Source organism: Manacus candei, unplaced genomic scaffold, assembly GCF_025592945.1.
Source record: "Manacus candei isolate 608988 ecotype Guabito, Panama unplaced genomic scaffold, ASM2559294v1 h1tg000018l, whole genome shotgun sequence".
NCBI lineage: Eukaryota > Metazoa > Chordata > Aves > Passeriformes > Pipridae > Manacus > Manacus candei.
In genome coordinates, this window is record NW_026138066.1 from 14,066,973 (window position 1) to 14,088,659 (window position 21,687).

Here is a 21,687-nt window from a genome sequence, read left to right on the forward strand (position 1 = left end):
ATTTCCATCAGTCATTTCCTGGAACTGAGTTTTAGAGCACTGTTAGTGTCTAGCAAATTGACTAATAAATCAGCATGTATGATTCTGTTCCACTCATTATAAATTAACCTAAGTGGCTGCTGACTGCTCCATGTGTAGGAAACTGCCTGAGGTAAAATGAAGAACTAAATCTGCTTATATGGGGAGGTCTAAAAAAGAGTATGAAATGTTGAAAATCAGCTCAATACTTGGCTCTAACCTCTGCAGTTATAGCAGTATATGATTTAGTTGCCTAGCCATCTTCTCTAGTGCACAGCAGTGTGAAATCCCTAACACACCATCCATTTTTTATGATGCTACATTTTAAATGCGCCCCTCTCTGTGTTTTGTCTTCAGTACTTGTTTGTCCTGGTTTCTTCAAACATGGTTTTTTTCTCAGTGGGTCACTTTCTGCAAACTGTCTTGTTAGGTTAATTTGAGGTTTGTTCCACATTGGTATCCCTATACGTATTGCAGAAATGGGAAAAAGCAGTGGATAAAGAGCATGAATAAGGTGCTTAAAGTGATAGAACTGTCTTTATACCTCAGTAATAAGGTGTCATGGGTACTTTTAGGTCTCATTAGTGCACTTCTCTTGTGTGATTCCTCTGCAGCTCAAAACATGGGAAGTCAGCAGAAATATTAGCAAGCCCAGGTGCAAATGAGAAAAATTGCACTAGATTTGTTTCTCACACTGTTTTGTTTCTCTAACAAGTTTATTACTCATAACATATCATTCTCATGGGCCAGAGACTTCGCAAGATGGTTCTGCAGTTGATCTGTAATGAAGTCTTGGAAGGAGGATATCACAATGTGCAATTTGTGATTCAAATTTATATTTACCAGCATTATTCCTATATTCACTTTGCCAACATTATGTACTCTATGAATTTTTACTCATTTTTTTTCTTTGTGTAAACTACATTTTAGAACACACCAATATTGGATGTTTTCTTCCTTTTTCCCTTTGTGTAGCAGTCCTCTCCTTTCCACAGAATGGACTAAATATTAAGATACATAAAGCTTTGTGCATTTAGAGACAGATGGCAGCAAACCTAATGGATTTCAGTGATCCTTGATTCTCCCACATCCCCCTTAGCTGCAATATAAGCAAACCTAAGCATCCCACAGCTTGGTTAGTCCTACTTAGAGAAAGAAAAGGTGTATTTTAAATCTGATTCTGTGAAACCATTGAGATGTGTTACTTGGTCCCCATGTGCAGATAAAGTTCACTTTAAGGAATTTGATGCTGTCATTGTCTCCATCTCTCCTGTAAGGAGGCTGGAGACAATAAACTGTACATGAGAGCAAGGTTTATGAAATTAAGTAAAATCCTCCCTGTTGCTTCTGCATTTTCTTTTCTAACCATGTGATTTGGTATACTACTCTGTAGTCTGTTGTCTGAAAGAGGAGTAAAGTTTAATTTTGAGTCAATATGAGCCTGAATTTACACTGTTTGTAGATGTGCTGATTGTACTGCTTAAGATGTAAATAAGGATAGAATCTGGCTCTATACAAATTTTGTGTGTGTGCCCAAGATCCATGCTGTCGTGTTTTACCCTCTGCAGATACATTTGTGTTTAAATACTATATGCAAGTGCCTTTAAGAATTTGGCTGACCACACACTGGTAGCATGGAGTGCAGAGATGACCACCCTCTGCTCTCTTGAGATCCCTTTTGCCTCTCCAGCTCAGTGAGAGCTAAAAATGCATGGGGGACTGTTTGAGTGCTTGGTGAGCACAGATCAGGAGAAGGTCTCCCCAGTCATTTTCCTTCCCAGTCATTTAGTTTGGTTCCTGAAGTAACATCTGTCAGATCTCCAGGAGCAGATTTTTTTAGCCAGAATGGGAACATGTCGATGTAGGATGTCTATTTGTTCGGCCAGTGGTGGTCCTCAGATCTGTGCTCTCCGTATTCTTGGTGCAGGGGAGACAGAGCAAACTGGGGAATTGCTTTGAGTGGCAGATGAGTAGAGGAGGCAAAAGTGTGTAAAAATACTGAACTGGAACAAAGGAAGGTGACAGATACTCTCAGGCTCTTGGGGATGGTCCTGTGCAGGGCCAAGAACTGGACTCAAAGATGCTTGTGGCCCCTTCCAACTCAGCCAATTCTGTGACAGCACATAAGGAATAAACAATAATTAGAGTTCATGGCTGCTGTTTGATGCTGATGTGCGTCTTTGATCTCTTTCACCTCCCTCTGTTCCTATTGGGAAAGCTGTTGTTGATGCAAAGGTTTTGATAGTGCTGAGCTGAAGGGAAGAGGACAGCTGAAGATGTGGCTGAAACTAACCATGTCAGTTTACTCTTTTGTATGATTGCAGTCAAACCTTGATGTCCTGGAGAAGAAAATCCAGTGGGTTTAGGTTATGTAGCTTTTACACATTGTGCAACGTCAGTAGAGCAAAATGAAAAAAAGCGCAAAGTCTAGGAAATAGCCCATCTTAGAGAAAAAATGGTTCTTTTTTTTAAATATGATTTCCCTGCCCCATACAGGACCAGGAAAGCTCTTTCCCCAGAGTACTTTCTGTCCAGAGGCTCTCTCCTAGATGGTGCTTCCTAGACGGTAAGTGCATCTCCCTTGTCTTGTGCCCAACGTGCTGCTTGCCTCTGCTGTGCATATGAAGGATAGTTCATCTGAGAGTATTAACTGTGCTGGGGTGACTTGTTCCTTCTCGTTACACTGAGCAGGTAAAAAAGGAGCTGAGTGACCCCCTTTCCCCTTTAAAAAGTGAAGTGGGCCCTTCATCTAGCAATCAAAACGTCTGCTGTAGCTTTTTCACCCCAAGCAGACATGCTCCCCCAAGGGAGGTTAGTTGGATTTATTAGAGTCTCTGCTGTGATGAGGAGACTTAGTGTGTGGCAAAGCCTGAACTCAGAGTGCAGCTGGCTGTGGCAGTGTGCTGCTGCTGGTAAGGCTGTGCTCTTCACTCCGTAAGTTTGATAGTTTTTAGGCACTGTAGTGTTTAGGTGATGGCACTATACCTCCCTTTTCCTTGTAATGCTGCACTTCATGTAATTCCCAGGAGAGCTGCACTTGTATTTGACCCAGACTTTGTCGAAGCAGACGACTTATCTGGGCTGTACATCAGGCTCCAGAGCACAGAAATTAGCAGCTGAAATGGATGGCATCTGCTTTTACAGAAGCTTCTGCATGGGGAGGCTTAAATTTTTAATATTCTAAACAAAAACAAATTCTCCTTGGCAATTTCTAATCACTCTTCCTTGTCTCTCATGAGGGAAATTGATAAAGACATATTGAGAATCTGTTTGGTTTTTGGAGAAATCTGGGTGGGTAGATGCATTTAGTTTTTGTCTTTAGTATTTGATATTCTCATGCAGTGCCAAAGCCTACAATGCTGTATCACTGTCCTCTTGTGTCAGAACTCCAGAGTGAATGGACCTGATTTCACTCACCAAACAAAATGCAAAGTAGATAAAAAAAAAATTGCATCTGATGAAGCACATTGTACATAATAAAATACTTTTGGACTTAGTAACATAAATTATTTGACAGTGGCAAATTCATAATATGTGCTTTATTTAGTGAATCTCCCCTGTTTTCATGTGTTTTTCATGAGTAGCATAAATTTTCCTTGAATATATTAATTCAGAGTGAATATCTCTGGCCATGCATTTGATTTACAAAGAGCTCCCAAGCATGGTATTGTTCTTTAGATTCAAAATTTGAATTAATCCTATTAGACTCATCAGTTTAATTATATGCTTACCATACTCTCGTAGGAACAATGGACCTTCTTCTGTCACATATTTTAATGCAATCAATTCTTCTTATAAGCCTGAAATCCATTTAATACATTTAAAAAATATTTATTTCAAATTAATATTTTCAGTGAGTATTGTTTCATTAAACCTCACCTTTAAATTCACCATTTAATGGGATAGGAATATCATAGAGTCATGGAATATTTATGGTTGGAAGGGACCTTAAAGATCATCTAGTCCCAACCCTCTCTGTCATGTACAGGGACACCTCCCACTAGCCCAGGTTGCTCAAAGCTTTATCCAATGTGGCTTTGAACACTGCCAGGGTTAGGGCACCCACAACCTCCCTGGGCAACCTATTCCAGTATCTTGCCACTCCCACAGTAAAGAGTTTCTTCCTAATATCTATCCTGAATTTCCCCTCTTTCAGTTTGTACCTTACTCCTTGTTCTATTGCTACAATTCCTAATGAAAGGTCCCCCTCCGGCTTCCCAGGAGGCCCCCTTCAGATACTGGAAAGTTGTTATGAGGTCTCCATGCAACCTTCTGTTCTCCAGGCTGAACAACTCCAACTTTCTCAGCCCATCTTCATAGGGGAGGTGCTCCAGTCCTCTTATCAACTTCATGGCCTTCCTCTGGACTTGTTCCAACAGTTCCATGCCCTTCTTATGTTGGGGACACCAGAACTATATGCAGTGGTCCAAGTGGGGTCTCACATGAGCAGAGTAGAGGGGGAGAACCACCTCCTTGGACCTGCTGGCCACATTCCTTTAAATGCAACCCAGCACACAGTTGGCTCTCTGGGCTGAGTGCAAGCTGCCGGCTCATGCTGAGTTTTTCATCAACTGTTACCTACAAATTCTTCTCTGTAGGGCTGCTGCTCTCAATCACTTCTGGACCCAAACTGTAGGTGGGCCTGGGATTGCCGTGACCCAGGTGCAGGACCTTGCGCTTTGCTTTGTTGAACTTTATGAGGTTCTTCATGACACCTCTCAAGTATGTTAAGGACCCTCTGGATGGTATCCCTTCCCTCCAACATGTTGACTGCACCACACACCTTGGTGTCATCAGTGGACTTACTGAGGGTGCACTCATTCCCACTGTCCATGTTGCTGACAAAGATGTTGAGCAGTTTTGGTCCCAGTACTGACCCCTGAGAAATACCACTTATATGGACATAATGAATTAATTAGATTATGTTCTTGTGGGGCCACTTCACTGACACAGGGGTTGTCATATGTAGTAGTGGACAAAACAGCCTGTTTGGGCCATGCAGTTCTGCTCAGACTATTTTCTTCACAATGGCTTTGTTGTTTCTCTGTCTTGCAGCAACTTCTGCTGATCGTTTTTACCGCATTGACAGATCTCAGGTAAATCTTTATTCAGTTATAATTTCTATAGATTTATTTTTTTTTTTAAAGCTTTGTCAAATGCAGCTTAAAACGAATTATCTGCCATTCCTCCTGTATATTCCAAAATGTTACTGATGTCTCATGAGAAATAGAGAAAATATTCTGGGCCATTTTTTAGTTGATGTAATTCACATTGTTTCAATGATGTCTTGTGTCTGCTGACCATCTGCTGTTCTGTTTCCTACCAATTTGATATAAAGATCAGAATTTTCTGCACTCGTCATCCTTGTTGTCTTACTAGGGGAATCTGTGTGGCACCAGTGTATTCGCATTTATCTTTTCACTGATGCTTTTTGGCACCAGAAGCCTTGATCCTGTGTATGTGTCTGCCACCAAATAGCTATAGAAGTTAAGGTGATGTTACAATTTGAGAATTAGGAACAGAGCTGCATCAAATATTCCTAAAACAATATGTAGCTCTGCTGGATTCAAACCTGTGGTAGAGATTTGACAATCTGAGTATGTTTTCTGGAAAACACTGAAAATTTTACAGGGCTTTTGGTATGTCTGATTTGTGCCCAGAACAGGCCAATTAGTGGCTCAGCATTATGTGCAAATTGTTGATTTCACACAGTGGCCATTTGTATCTGGTCCCCCTGAGAACTGTGTAAGCTGTTTCTGAATTACATGAATGTATTACCGTTTCTTAATAAAAGCAGCTAGTGCTTTAGTTCAAGCAGCAGGAGCTGTGACTTCAGTTCAGAGCTGCCAGGTTCAGTGTCTGCATGTAGCCACCATGGGACTTCTTTACACATGTTATACATCTTTGTTTTCATGTTGTACTTCCACATTTGGAAGGCACGGGTGAAGAAGATGCAGGTTAAACTAAGCAATCTGATCCTGTTTGGCTTATTCTGTATTTCTTTAATACTTGACACTGTACAGGTGGTCATCTTTCTCTCCTACTCCTCCATCCTGTTTTTCTGTGGGGAAAAGGTCGATACTGTGTCATGGTCCCAGCACACAAACAGTGGGAAGTGTCCTGCCTGTTTGCCTACATAGACAGGCCTATTCCCACTCAGTGTTTTTTTGAAGGATAATGAGCCTTCAGTGTCAATAACTAAAAGGAAGGACTAAGAAAGAAAGCTTTGTTAATGGAGATGTTAAACCAGACTGTACAAGCAGTAAAGATCTGGAAGAGTACCCCCAAACAATGAAAAGTTCTGTCAGCTGTCACTGAATGAGACACCTTGGGTGCATTTCGAAATGCAAACCTCAGCCTGTCGTTTTCAGCAGAATGACGTGGAGTCATTGAGCCTTTTAAGTGTTGCTGTGAGTGTGAAGCTTGCTCATTGAAAATCTTGTTTGGCTTGAAATCAATGAAATATTTATTAGTGACTTTGGTGGCATTGGTTTTAATGTGGTTGTATAACTATGCACTTAAGTACACAGAGTCCCCTGAATGCTCTTCAGAGACACTAATGTGCAGCCAGCTGGCTCTAGGGCAGGTGGGTGCTCTGAGAGGTCAGTGATGCTGCAGGTTCATTATTTGTTGCTTGTATCACTCCAACAGGAACATTTGCACTTTGTGACAGAAATTTCGCAGGACGAGATTTTTATTCTGGACCCAGAGGTGGTAATGTCACAGCAGGTGGGGACGCCACCAGGAATGCCTGATCTGGTAGTGGAGCAGGCCTCTGGGTGAGTACTGCTGGGATCAGACTTTTCACGGTTGTATTAGAGATAAGCATCTCTTTATGGTCCCCTTTTCTGAAGGACTGGGAGTTGTGGGAGGGCAGATATTAGATGAGGAGCTGAGGACAGGAACAAATCCAGCCATGGTAATGACAGAAGGACAGTAGCATAATCTGCATCTACTCCATTAGGCATCCTGGAGCACACAGCAGGGCTAATAGACTTCAGCACCTTTTAACCTCCTCTACAGGTCAAGATACCACTTGACTATCTGCCCTGTCATAAACCTATAATGATTGAGTTACAAACTCTCTTCTCTGTGTGGTTAGGGCTCTTGATACCACTGTATAAGACCCTAAAGCCCTTTATGTCTAAGCATGATGGTGAAGTGTCTGTTTCTTATCATCCTCTCAACAGACCAGAAATGCTTCTATTCATCTTTAGGAATCTTGTATTCGTAGTGAATTAATCAATTTAAACTTGCCATGGGCTGAAAAATGCTGGGAACCACTAAGCATAAGATGGCTTCAAAGTGGAGTATGCAGCTAATTTCTGAGGGGTGAATGCCTTTCTCTTCCTTCTCATGTCCCTAGAATATCAGATCGGTGGAACCCTGCTGTGCGAAAGAGGATGCTGAGCGACAGTGGCCTTGGCAAGATCTCCCCCCACTACGAGGTACCTGACAAACAAAAGGACGCCAGCCAGACACATATGCTGCAGTAAGAGCCCTCTGCATTTCTCTGCTTGATGACACACTGTCACTGTCACCACAGCCAACTCCTGGTGTCTCCTTTAAGCATAATGAATTGTGCTGACGTGCTGAAATACAGAAGTTCTTTTGCTACCTCTCTTTTGCTCCTCCCTTCTGTTCTTCCTCTTTCTCCACTATCATATGTTCTTGCCTTTGCTTTTTCCTCTGTGACACCCTGAACTCTTAATTAATCTAGATCCAAGGACCCTGAAAGAAAATATGTTATTTTGGGTGCCCGAATTTCCACCTAAGGAAATGTTCTTGGCAACTGTTAAGGAGAAAGATCAAAGCATTCACCCTCACTGTAGCTTTGATACAATGTGACAAAGCAGAAACCTCTAGAACTGCGGCTTGTTGTCAAAGATGTGGGCAATAGTTTTCATATAATCTTGAACCATGGTCTTCTTATGATACCCCCATGGAGACTTCTACCACTGTATCCTATTTACCCTGTTCAGATTTGTATAAAAACATCTCTTATTCTGCCTGCCTATTTTAGAAGTGGTTCTCAACTTTTTGGTCATTTCCCTTTAGGTTTTCAGAACTATCAGTAGCTCTATAATCACTACCAAAGTTTAGATGGGAAACACTTGTCAGAACTCTGTTGGTAACTTTGAAAGATTCTAGTCTTTTGGGATTGTCTCCCTTCCCTCGACCCCCTCCAGGTACCTGATGTATAATTATGTACATCACTTCTGATTTATCTTTCTAGTTTTACTGTATGGACATCCCTATGGACAGATATTAAAACCTAGTGTAGAAAAATAAGGAATAGTGACCACGTGGTCCTTGTTTCAGATTTTCTTTCTGTCTGGATGTGTGTGGAAGGGGGCTGCAAAGTGCATACAGGGCAGGCAGAGCCTACATTTCCTGGACAGATGCAGTATGGATGGCAGACTGTGTAGCCATGTGGCTACCAACTGGAAACTTTCCAGCAAACTGGAAACTGCTGTCAGGAGAAGGAGATGTCATGATAAGAAAGGATGATCTAGGTAGCACTTACAAAAGACACACCCCTGGTTTTCTCCTGTTGCCCTGAGGGATTCTGGGTTAGTTCTTGGTGCTCTTTGCAATGTGAAGAATGGTGAATTCAGGTTCACTTTTCCACAGACTGGAGTGGCAGGGCCCAAAATTTGAAGATAACAAAGCTATGAGAAAAGTGATCCTTAGACACTTCTAGACAGTAGGGAGAGATGGTGAGAACATGTGGATTAATTTCTAATTGGTAAGAGGAATGATTTGGATTACATCAGCGTGACTGGAAATGTTTGCTTAGCTGTAACAATTATGTTTGGTAGATTTATTAAGTACAAGAAAAGTCAGCAGCATTGCCCAGAGTAAAGTGTATCTGTCACTGCCTGCTCTGAGGAATTGTTTTCTTTACAACTTTTCTAAACTTTAATTGTTTTGGCTGAAATTTTTCATAGTAAGACTCCATCTTTGACTGTTTCTTTTTCTTGTAGTAAAAACTTGAACAAAAAAGTCAGTTCTTTCTGAAGACAAGATTTGTGGGAAATGTGCTCCTGCTTTCAAATAAATAAATAAATCCAGAGGTTGTTTCCTGAGATGTTTTAGTGCTGGTAGTGGAATGAACTTCATTAGAATGAAGTTTTGGAGGCTTGACATTTAATAAAATGTCATCATAATACCAGGGAGATGCCTTTCGCTGTCTTGAAAATTACCCCTGAGTTTGCCCTGCTGATGAGATTGTTCATGCACTTTGGAGACACCTCAGATTCAAGAGTTTTGCTTTCAAAAGTTTCTGTCTGTACACGCTCACAGAGGAGGTATGCCCCTTCCGTGCTTAATTCAGGTTGCAGGCCTGCCCACAGGGCTGAGGGAAGGGGGGCCGTGCTGCTCACCACCTGATCTCCAGTAGCAAGGAGAAAAGGGATGCAATAGTCATGGTCAAGTGGAGACATGCAGGTGTCTGGAAATCAGGATGGAAATAATGAAGAGGAAGAGGACATGGAGCACATATAGGTAAGGGAATAGTGAGACAGGCTAGAGGCACAGAGGAAGGGTGTGTGGCTGTTTCTCTGCAGAATCTGGAGTTCTGGGTTTATGCAGATTATTCATTCCACCGGTGGGCAAGCTCTGAAATATATTTAGACACTGCCTCATTTGCTGCCAAGATGGAAGGTATATAGTAAGTGAGTCAGGGGATCGTGGTGGAGAAAGAAAGATATTATTGCAGTTAAGGCACTTGAATGCTGCTCTGGAGGACTGGCTTCTCTGCTCAACATCCCTGACAGGATTTCTGAACGATGATGAAGATTTACAACAATCTTTTTGCAAATGACCTGTTAACAGTGGGCTCCTCATTCTATGCGTGTCCACTGTGAAGTAGCTTTGGTTCCTGGGAGGCCAGTACAAGGAGAATTTGAAAGAGAGTGAAGGGCTGGAAACTGAGAAACAGGCTTTCTTCTGCCTCAGGTTGTAATACTAATATTAATGGAAAGTTTGTGCCTGCTTTCCCACCTGCAGAATACAGATAATATTGCAGCCTCACCTTAGAGGAGCAGAGTGAGGGTAAATTTCATGGCCATGAAAAACTTAGGTACTATGGGGAGACACTGTCAGAGATGCTTAGCAGGAAATTAATAATTTTGCATTCTGTGCAGTCTTGGTATTGTGGAATAAATAAATCTTGAGGCTGTGCACTGCATATACAGAAGGATATCTTTCAGATCTCTACTTAAATACTGAGGCAAGAGTCCAGAAGAAGAAAGTGAAGGGTGGCAATGTGATTTAAGGTTGTCGTGACATTTAATGCAAGAGGGGTGGAGTATGATGCTTGGGTGACATGAGCTGTGACATTTCCAAACTGTTAAATGTTTGAACTTGCAACCTAAAATAGTCTTTCTAACCTGGCACTTTAAAGCAAAATAAGAAGTGCTTTAGAGAGCACTATTATGTTTTGGTAGCTGAAGTAGCTCACAGGTTCTTTACAAAGATTTGTCCCTTCAGAAATTATTTTTCAAATAAAACTTGAGAGAAGGATTATAGCAAAATTTCTAAAGAGGAATATGACAGAGAACAGAGGGGACAATTCCTTCTGTGCGTGGAGCTCTTATGGATCTTTTAAGAATCATCAGCATCCAGTATTTTACATTTAGTCTGAAATACTGTACAGCATTTCCAACTCAAAGTGCATTATCCCATTGCCTAGGGCAAGTGACGGGGGACTTGGTGTGAGAAAAAGTGTCTTAGTTGACTTACTGGGAATGTTATCTCAGTGGTCGTTTTTCTCCTAAACAGTTGGGAGCGAAACTCTTCAGGTATTAGGAACAGATTAAACCACAGCTGGTCATAATATAGCTGCAGGCTGCTTAGAGTGCATCTGTCATCACTAGAAACACACATATATAAATATGAGTGTATATGCATATTTATATATATAAAACCTCTTTGAGATGAAGTTATTATTTCTGACAAGTGAGGAATGTAGCTAAAAAGTCAAAGTATGTGAATAGAAAGATCCCTTAAATTATTTCAATAAATGGAAGCAGAGAAGAGAATATGTGATCTGAAAATAATTATAATGTTAGATGTTGCTTTTGATCACAAGCTATTGTGTCAAACTGTAATTTGAATATAATGGTTTTGAGGCAGGGTTCTTTCTGAGACAGAAATTATGCTTTTGTTTTCAATTAACTGAGCTTCAAGTTATTTTCAGCTGGCTTTTGATTAATGGCATTTTGTGGTTTTGATAGCTCTTTGATGTGTAACTGATATATGGAGTGGACAAGACATGGAACAATGTCTTGATGCAATAGCCAGGAGCTGGGACAGATTGTAGTTTAACAGGAATATCAGTTAGTGTGAGTGGTGCATAAAAAACACAATAGGAAGACAATTTATTTGGACTATAGAGGTATTTGTTTTTAAAAAAGCTAAATATCCTGGTCTGACTCCACTGAAACAAAGGACCCTTCCTTTGTACATGAGTGGGTTCATCCTAATTTTATCCTATGATAAAATGGTGCAGTGAGTTATGGATGACTTCACAGCCTGCTGTAAGCATTTGTTGCTGGCAATATATTTCTCTTGCTAGTTATATTTGTTACCCTGTTATGTGTTGAGAGCTGGAAAATGAAATAAAATAAAAACCACAACAGCATACAAAGATGAAAAGGTGACTGTACTTTGGTAGAGGTTTAATCTATGTTTTTTAATTGAAGTAATTAACTTCCCCATTTTTGGGGGCCGTAACAAGCACTTTTCTAGCAGCTGCCCAGCTGTGATGGCAATGTATTTCCAAAGCTGCTAGCTGCATTGGCTGAATCGAGTGCATGGCTCATGAAGGGTGGGTGAAGGTTGGCCAGAATGCCATCTGGTCTTGTCAGGGAGAGGAAGAAAAAATGCCTGTAGGTGCTGGAAGATGGTTGCAGCCCTTTGCACTAAATAGACATTAATTAGCTAGTAATACTATGCAGGCATTGCTCTGTGAGGCAATAATAACCTAGCTCCTCAGAGGGAAGAAGAAAAAGGCTAAATGCCAAGTGTTTTAACTCAACCACGAGAATCAGATCATTGCCCAGGAAATCAGTGTGACAGTGCAGATGTTACAAGGTGGTTTAGGGTATTTTTTTAAGAGAAATCTTTGTGTATTACAAGATGAGAAGAACATCAGGTATACAACTTTGTATGTAGAAAGGATAAGGGATGATCTTTTAGTGAAAGTTTAAAAAATATAAAGAGATAATTCAGAACATGGTAGGCAGGAGCTGCCTAGTGACAATGAGCCTTTAAAATGTCAAAGATTGGTAAAGACTTGATAAATCCAAGGCTTTCCCCAAAAATCTTCTACTGGGAAACTCAACATCAACTCTTAAGTAGGCAGAGTAGTCTGACCTGGTGTTTTTGACAGCAAAATCTGAACTAATTTTCAGGTTCACATTTAGTACAAACTGCATTTATAAGATTAAGCCACAAGAGTGAATTGTGTATGTTTTAACCAGGAACTTGTACACCTGTACAAATTACTTTCCATTGCCCAGATGAGGCTCCATGAGTACTGATTGCTTTCAAACAAATCTTATTTTAGTGAAGGCATAAATCACCATCTCACCTTTATTGTACACTCCTGTGTAATCTTTATAATAGAACTAGGCCATAACAGAGCACAGGGTCTGTTTTTGCTCAACTCTCCCTTTTCTTTCTCTTGTTGTCTTAGATACTTTTACAAATAGCTTGCAAGGCATCATTCTCACTACCTGAAAGTGGAACTTGAGAAAGGTTTGCCTAAAGCAATTCCCTGCCTCTTGCTAGGAAAGGAATGTCAAAAAGAAGGGGTTGTTTAGTAAAAGGGAAGATGTAGACTCAAAGAAAAGGGAAAGCAATGCAAAGAGGATTGAGAATAAGTCAGGAAAAGGTAAACATGGGTTAAATAGGGAAAGGACTTTGAAGAAAGCAAAGAAAAATAAATTATAAGAATATAGCAAGTGGATAAGAAATTGAAGGGAAAGCAAGTTCTCTAAGTGAGATTGAGTGCAAAAGTGATGCATTTCAGTGTGGATCCTGGTCATGTGGTTTTAGAGCTCTTACTGTTGTCAGCATAATGCAGTCATAATCCTTACAATTTTAAACACATCCCAGATAGGGACTACAGTTTATCTACCATTAGGAAAACCTTTTTTCAGTTGCTGCTGTAAATCTCCCCTCACCCCCACTTATGGAGAATTTCTTGACAAAGATGGAACGTGTTAATTTTTTTACACTCTGGTGCACAAGTGTGGTAGATAATAAATGCTATATATTTTATGGTCCTGTTGTGAATATTCTCTTCATATACTTCAATTTTTATCCACCTTCATTGGTTTTGGAGATTTTCAGTGGGGAAAAAAAGCAGTAATTATTGGTTTCCTTTGGAATTCTACCTTGAAAATATGTGCCTGTGGTTCTGAAAAAATTGATTTCTGCCCTTTCTAATTCCTTTAAATGTAACAATGAAAATCTCACAGATTTTTGGCTATATTTAAATAATTTTTTTGAAGCTTCTTGCCATCCACAAAAAAAATTCAGCCTGACAAACAATAGGAAGGCTCTTAAAACCAGTGGATCTTGGCTGAAAAAAAGGAGTGTAATTTCTCTCAGAAATCTCTGTTTTTAAGGTCTGTTCCCAAAATAGATTGAATTTCTTATTTTTTTTCTGTATAGCCAGTTCAGTAATGAGCTACTCTGAACCAGTATAGTTATTTTTATTTTGTGGCATAATCACTGAATATGAGAACAATCTGTAACATTGCAGACAGAAATAATTCCCAGTGAGATTCATACTCTCTCCGTATCAACAAACAAAAGTCTTGCTTAATGCCCTGTGCTGCTTTGCAGCCCGTGGGCTTTCAAAAGTTTCTGTATGGACACCTACTGTTGCTGGTATCTGTTACTATTTGGAAGCTAATTTGAGCTTTCACAATTTTTCTAGAGGAACCTTTATTTCTCCTTCTGGAGCTGCTTATTATACAGCAAAACCAAGTACAGCTGCAGATGCAGAATATATACAAATTTGTCAAAAGATCTGTCATGCACCTGGAATTAAAACTTTTACCTGGACAAACATTAATTCACAAGTTAGTTTTGAGCCTCTCCCACATTTCACCTAATCCATGTCCACCTCCCCCAAGCAGTGTCTCTAGTTCTGGTGACATTCATCCCTGTCATGACTGGAAGATGGGACTCCTAGAAGATGTGTTACTAATTAGTAAACACATCTTAACTCAACTGTAGAAGAAAGGCAGAGTTGGGAGAGGAAAACAATGTTAAAATGACAGAGGATGGAGAGGAATGTTCATACCAAAATACCTTTGCAAAGACTGGCCTGGCATGAGGTATGCTTGTGGTTTATCCTGAGTGCTGTAAACACGAGAACAGATGTCCTCAGCTCAGGATTCAAGAGGCTTTGCATTACTTGAGTCATGTTGGTACCATCTCAGGTGTGGTTCCAGGCAGGCAAAGATCCTGGCATTTTGCTCTTTTTTTCTGAAGGCACAAAAGCAGGACTAGGGAAAGTGTTGCCACTACAGTCCCTGTTTGGTCAGGGGATGAGTCGTGGCCCTATGGTGATTGCACCCACCAGACCTGAGGGACCTCTGCAATCAGTGAGAATCAGATTGTTCTGGAAACTATTCAACACAAACTTTCAGCAACTTCTGGTGCCACCCTTAAGTAATTGAATACAGGCAAAACCTTGTTTAATCACCTTTTCCTCTGTTTTAATTAGTAGAATTTTTATGTCATTACTGCCAAAGTCTGGCCTTATGTAGAGAGAATTGGAGTGCAGAAAATTCATGGGTTTCACTTATTAAAATTTTTGCAACAGTCACTATTATTTGGTACTTGTACATCATCCTGACAACCCCTATCCCAGTAATACTGAGCTTTAAGACTCTGACTTTTGCTTCTGCTCTTGTTAACCATAATTGGGAAAGGAAGAAATAAGAATTTGGTTCAGATTTGCACGTCTGTGGCCTTATTTGTATATGTTAATGCAATGCAAAGGGTGTTGTTCTCTTCAAGAATGAAGTCTTCAGCCTTTGGTTTTGAGGTGCCTAATTACTAAGGGGTTTTAATAACAGTAGACACATCTGATGAGGTGGTTTATGTATCTGCCCCTTCAGTATGTGATGGAAATTGGGTACATCCTGTACTGTATCCTGGAAGATGTTTTTATTCTCCTTGGTACTTATAACCAATTAATTTTATTATTCAGCATTTAGCTCCCCAGAGTGGATTGGGTGGGATTTTAGCTTCCTCTTTTCCCACCCACCTGCCCTTGAGCCTTCAGCATGAGGGCTCTTAATGACTTTTGTGGCATCACAACACCTGAGGCACAGCTGAGGAAATTTCACCCTGATGGAAAATTATTTTGGCAGACTGTGACATGCAAAACACTCTCACACACCATGAGACTACAAATTTGTTTCTTTAGAGAGATCTTGCCTCTAGACTGACATTCCAGTTTCCAAAAGGGGAATGCAAGCAATCCAGCTCTCCTCTTCTCCTTGGAGCAACTTCAAGCAACAGAACACACATGTACTTGACAAAGGAACCATCTTACTTGGATGTGAAAAACTCAACTATCACCTAGCTTGAAAACATTTTCTAAATAGTTCCAATAGATAAAGGGGTGGCAATGAGTTTTCCACATGGAATATAAGGGTTTTTTTATAATTTGGGGTGCGTTTAAGGGATAAAAATTTATGTTGATAGAGTACAGATAGCTGGGTGCCTTGGTTTTCCTTAAGTGCTTTACCGTAACAGCGATATATCTGCTTTCCACTCTCTAGCTGATAGCCAAGACTGAAGCAGTAGAGTCTCTTTTCTCTTTTTTTGTTACAACTCTATCCTTTTCTGCCATTGGCTTCCATCCTTGCTTGCTTACTTACTTTAGCCCTTGGTTTGCAAAGAAGAATCTTCACTGAGAAGTAAAACAGCTTTACAGCAAAGAAGACAGGAATACATTAAGAGAGTAACTTCCTGTAATCTTGTTTTCTGTTTGTCTGGATAAAAGAAAATGACATTTGATAGTTTGATCTTTAGGGCCTACTGCTTTCCTGCAAGCATTGGACATTTGCTAACTGTGCATGGCAGGAGAAGGGTAGGCAGAGTGGATCTGATGATGCCACTGTAGAATGGGAATATCCCTCTCTTCAACTTTATGGAGTGGAAAGAGCAGACCTATGGTCCCCACTGACATTAAGGCACTGGAAGAGGGGCTGGATGGATTTACTGGGGTGATAAAGGATGATTGACAGAATGACAGTATATATTCTTCTGGGCATACTTTAAGCACTGTTATAAATATAGGGTGAATATTCTCCAGCATGGCAGACTTACAGTCCAAAAAAATTTGGAAAAGTAGTGTACCTTGTAGTTTTAGATAATATGTATATCTGTATTTCTGTGTACTTGTTACTTATTTGTAAGAGTTGAAGTAAGAAAAAAACCGAACAACAAAAACCAAAACCCAAACATCCCAGTCCTACTTTTCTGAGCACTGCACAGGAATAGCAAACCTGTGTCCATGTGCTCTGTCCCTGCCATAAGGAGCTGCCATCTGCTCAGAGAGGAGAGTGGTTCTTAATGTGTTCTCACTCAGTACCAAGCTGTCTTATCAAAGCCAAAACTAGTGAGCTTCAGAGCCCTGGTACGAAATACAGTCCTGTACATATGTTATACACACATTGGACTACATAGTGTGTTCAAGCTTTCACACTTGGACATCTCATAATATGCATTCAGATTGCATTTTTTAATACCTTGTTCATATTCCTAAGTTCTGTTTTAGCAGGCTTGCAAAGAGAATAGAAGTGTAGTTTGGAAAAATAAGTGCTCTCAACTATCACGCAGAAGTACTACTTTGCCTGAGTTAACAGTGTCAAACAAAAAAGTCAAAGCTTTGCTAATTTTGTCAAATTCTTCAGATATCTTCATGCTTATGTTTCATCTGTGGCTGAAAACTGGGAAGTGTCAAAAATACCATGCAACAAAAAGCAAAAGACAAAGGATAATTACATGAAAATAGGTCACCTTTTGAGGTTTGCAATTTAGTATTTTAAACTTGCAAATTTTAGAGTATTTGGGTGAGACTGGGAACAATATTCTGACATGAGCCTTCATCTGACTCATGGAACGAAAAGTGAGATTTTGCACTAGGGCTACTTGAAAAATTCACTTGTGAGCTGGTTTTGCTTTGTGGAAAAGTGTGCATGGAAGAGGTTTCTGTCTTCTGGAAAACATTGCTTGTAACAGAAAGTACCCATGAACATGGGTTGAGTTTAGTGTTCTTGGGTTGGGGAGAGATTCTCTGGTTCATTTGGGAGCTGCTGAGGGAGTGTGTTTCCCAGGTTGTGTGTCCTGGCATGGCTGCTCTACAGGGAGCTGCCCTTGCTCTTCCATGTCTGGGATGAGTGTCCTAGTCCCTTGGCTGCAGGCTTATATGTCAGGGTGTAGAAGGTATAGTGTCCTCTTAAGATGCCCACCAAAGGACTTCTTGGGTGGGAGGAGAAACTTCTGCAAGCTTAAAAGCATTCAAATTGTCCTTGCTTGTCTGCTGCTCCTCTGCTCTAGGAAAGGAGCACTAAAACCCACAGCTTTGTCTCCGTAGCTGAGACAGAGAGAGTGTTTAGCAGTGCTGGCACAGAGGTGTGTGCAAGGGAGGGAAATACATGAGGAGTGGGGCCATAACACATAGCCCTGCTGAGGTTCCTGGCAGTGTTGATGCCCATGGGCAAGCAGGGACAGATGGACCTGGCTAAATTATGCCAAGAGCTGAAATCAGAGAGACAGAGGTGGCTTGGAGCCAGTGTAACCCTGACTTCTAGATTCCTGTTTCCGTGCCAGGCATCTAAAAGTGCAGCACAAAACCGTATCTGAAACTCCCATTAGAAGTTTCATTCTCCATAAATTAGTCTATAGAAGGAGTGTAAATGGCTTAACAGTTCTGCTCTGCCTAGGACATGGTGTGTTATGCATATTTATTAAGGTTTTTTTTTAATTTTGGGGTCTTTTTTTTTTTTAAAAGATGGCAAGAAAGTGAGGATTTCTTAGTGCTTAGAACTTTGGGAAAATCAGGCCACTTATTTTTGGACATAATTGCAAGAATTTGTTTCTGAGAGATTCTTGTGTTTCAGGAACTAAATGCTATTTATCAAAAGTGACTGGTTTGTATTGCTGCAACAAACAGACCATTTAAAGTGGCTTTTAGATTGTTTAGAAACCCAAAGGGGCCCAAGATTATTTGGGTAGTACCTCAAGATACCAAGCAGCTGATGTGTTTCACCTCCATGAAAGCCTGAGGGCCAAGTGGAGGTATGTCTTGTGAACCAGATTATATCTGATGTACTTGCATTGTGGCTGTCATGGTGTTGTGGTTAGAAAAATAATTTCTTTCTCTGGGTTAAATGAAAGACAAAAGTCATAGCAAAATGACCTCTGTGTTAATCTTTTCCTGGAAAAACTAAAAGTCCACTGATTCTTTGCTGAGGAAAGAGGCCAGATGTTTTGTTACCTAATTGCACCTAATACATATTTTTTATTTTCATGCAGAATGCCATGGAAGTGCATAAACCTAGCCCCTTTAGTTTGTGCTCCAGGTATTCTTAATAATGATCTCTGTCAAACAACATCCAGTCCCTTGACAGCCAGTTTGTTGTTTCACCAAAGCATTACATGGTGTGGCTGGATCTTGCTTTCTTTTAGGGTTAGAGCCACATCAGCTACTGCTTTTCCTTTACCTTTGGCACTTAAGCTCATCAAGATGTTGTCAGGTAGGTCAGGGAGGATTTTGAAGATTTAATTCAAATCTGGAAATGGAAGAATAGCATTTCAAAGAAGTTGGGATTAGGCCCTCTTATGTTTTGCATTCTGCTGAGATACTTTGGTTTCATGTGATGATAAGAGAAAGAAAGGCAAAGAACTTAAAACAAGAAACCGAACCAAAAACCAAAACCAAACTAATCACCCTAGAGTGATTATGCTGCTCCTCTGTAAATACCTTCTTTTTCAAGTAAATAACAAGCCAGCTTTCTCAATTATCTTATTCAAGATGAATGTGATAGAACATTTCTCTATCCCTCTTTCTTTTCCTTTTTTTCTCCTTTTTTTTTTCCTTTTGAATTAACCTTAAGCATGTTTGGGTTTGTATCTGATTTTGCAACAAAACTTTATTCCCTTGTTAAAAAGCAATTCCCAAACAACTCCTCTGGGTGTCAGTACAACTTCAGGTATAGCTGTATTGTGGTGTTCCAAACCTTCATTAAAGCATTCCACAGTGGACAGAGAAATGGTAAGAGATAAAAAGTTAGATAGTAATGAGAAAAGACGTGACAACAGAAGGGACACAGGCATGCCTTAGACCCAGCAAGGAATACATCTGAGCTGCCCTGGTTTCCCTAAGAAGCACCAAGTTATATTCCATATGTTGGACTGCTTGTGAACAGCCTGAGTGCAGGTAGACACTGAGGCTGCCCAAGGAAGTCACAGAGAGGCTAGAAAGAATATGGATCTTTGCCTTTAGCAGAATTAGAAAAAAGTGGGCTCTCCAGAGTGTTGTTGTAGGTTACAGGATATGTCCAAAACAGATTTCTGCAAAATAATAAATAACTTGAACAGAATTTCTTAGATTCAGGGAGCATAGCTGGTCAGCATTTTCCCATGTGTGTGAGACAGTATGGTTATTGTCTATGAGAAATATTTGAGAAGAAAGAATGACAGGAAAAGTGGAATAGTAAAAATAGAAAGCTTTGCAGAGAGACTCAAAGAACTGCAAAAAATTTGGGTTGGGAAGGACCCCTGAAGGTCATCTAGTACGAATCCTCATTCAAAACAGATCCAGCTAGATGAAGTTGTTCAGAACCTTGTCCAGATGAATTTTGAATATCTGCAAAACTGGAGATTCAGTAATCTCTCTGCACAGCCTCTTCCTTCTTTTGATCATCCACATGGTAAATTTTTTTTCCCTAGCATCCAGTCTGAATTTCCCATATTGCTTCTCCATTTCTTTCTTGTCTTCTTTATACCTTCCCATTAAGTAGTTGAGGGCAGCAATTAGATTTTCCTTAAACTTTCTCTTCTTACTGAATGAACCCACCTCCCTCAGCCTCTCCTCATATGTCTCTCCTCACATGCCCTCACCATCTCTGCAGCCCTTTTTGGAACTCAGTCCAGTTTGCCAATGTCTATCTTGTTCTAAAGTCTCACAAGCACTGAGTAGAGGGTCAAAAATCACTTCCATCTGCCTTATGACTGTGCTTTTGCAATTCCAGCTCAGTGTGTCACTGGCCTTTGCCGACACAGGAAACTCTGCTGATGTATGTTCAACTTGTACTCTGCTAACATTATGCATCCTTTTTTGAAAAGCTGTTTTTAGCTGTTAGACCTCCCAGCCTGTCTTATTGCATGAGTTTATTCCTCCTGAGGTACAGGGCTTTGCATTTGCATTTCATGAATTTGCTAGCTTGCTGTTTTTCTCCAGCCTGTGATGGTCACTGTGAGTTGGGAACATATAGGGTCAAAGTGTGAGGAAGGTCCCAGTAATTCTTAGGCTTTTCTTTTTCTTCAGGTGCCAGGGCAGTAAATGGTCATGCCCAAACTGAACATGACCAGGGACCAGGAAAGCAAGCAGTTCTGCCTTTCTACCAGTAAAATATGATACACTGTCTGCAGCTGGGTCTGCAGGGGACTCATAATCCCAGAGGCATTGATACAGATAGCTGAATGAGAGGGTTTCCTCAACTTTATTTTAAAAATACTTAATGCGCTAAAAATTTTCTTCATTTGCAATCAGGGAATATGTGAATAAATCCCAAGAGGAATGCCACTTTTGATTCTGAGGAGATGTACATGTAAAATGAGAAGGAATGGGTTTAATCTGACAGCTCTTCCTCTCCCCTCATCATAGACAGCTATTGTCAGACTGAATTAGAAAGTTTGCAGAAATACATTGCTTAAGCAGGAAAAAAGGGGAATGTTCATAAACCCCTGCAGAATCTGCACACAGATTGTTATTTGGCCCTTAAATATTAAATGACTGGTTTTAAATAGGCCTGGTGCAGATGGGTTTTGCCACAGGTTTATTGATTAAAATAGCTACTTTACATCAGCTCTAAGTTTGTTTCTCCAGAGGCTTTTGTCTTCATAAATAATGTACCCATTTGCTGAAATTTTGTTAGAACTCATCTGCTGAAGACTGGCTGTATATTTCTAGGTTGCTAAGCCTCAGTTGACTAGGCTCAAAATTGTGACAGTCCCTGCACTTACCTTCTTAGAAATGAACATTTCCTCTCCTACCCATCTAGTGCTGATCAAATCTAGTGCTTGCACATTAGAGAGTGCACTTGGAAACAGCTCTGATTGTGTTTGGCTGTTTGGGAAAGGCTTGTATGATACAGAAGGCTGCCTTGGCTATACTGAGGATTAGATTTTTCCAGTGATTCATCCAAATGCTGTAAGAGCGAGTGGAAAAATGTCAGTGAGCGTTGGATTGGACCACTAATTTTGAAGCCTGTTTTAGATGGGCATGTCTCATGCCTTCAATGTTTTAAGACTTCCAGTTTGCTGAATGTGTCTAGTGTGTGTATGATTAGGGTCTTTTTACGCTATTATTATAGCTTTTTTATGCCTTTCTAAATAAGTGTACCT

General features: G+C 40.4%; 1 protein-coding gene across 6 annotated transcripts in view; it reads left to right on the forward strand.

Moving 5' to 3' along the window:
- Positions 1-21,687, forward strand: part of DGKI (diacylglycerol kinase iota) — a 216,614-nt gene that overhangs the window by 152,050 nt on the left and 42,877 nt on the right. For all 6 annotated transcript variants that reach the window (XM_051784753.1, XM_051784752.1, XM_051784747.1 and 3 more), the window contains 4 exons: positions 2,515-2,584; positions 5,074-5,114; positions 6,670-6,797; positions 7,385-7,510. In XM_051784753.1, coding sequence (XP_051640713.1) covers positions 2,515-2,584; positions 5,074-5,114; positions 6,670-6,797; positions 7,385-7,510 — 365 coding nt within the window. The remainder of the gene's footprint in view (positions 1-2,514; positions 2,585-5,073; positions 5,115-6,669; positions 6,798-7,384; positions 7,511-21,687) is intronic.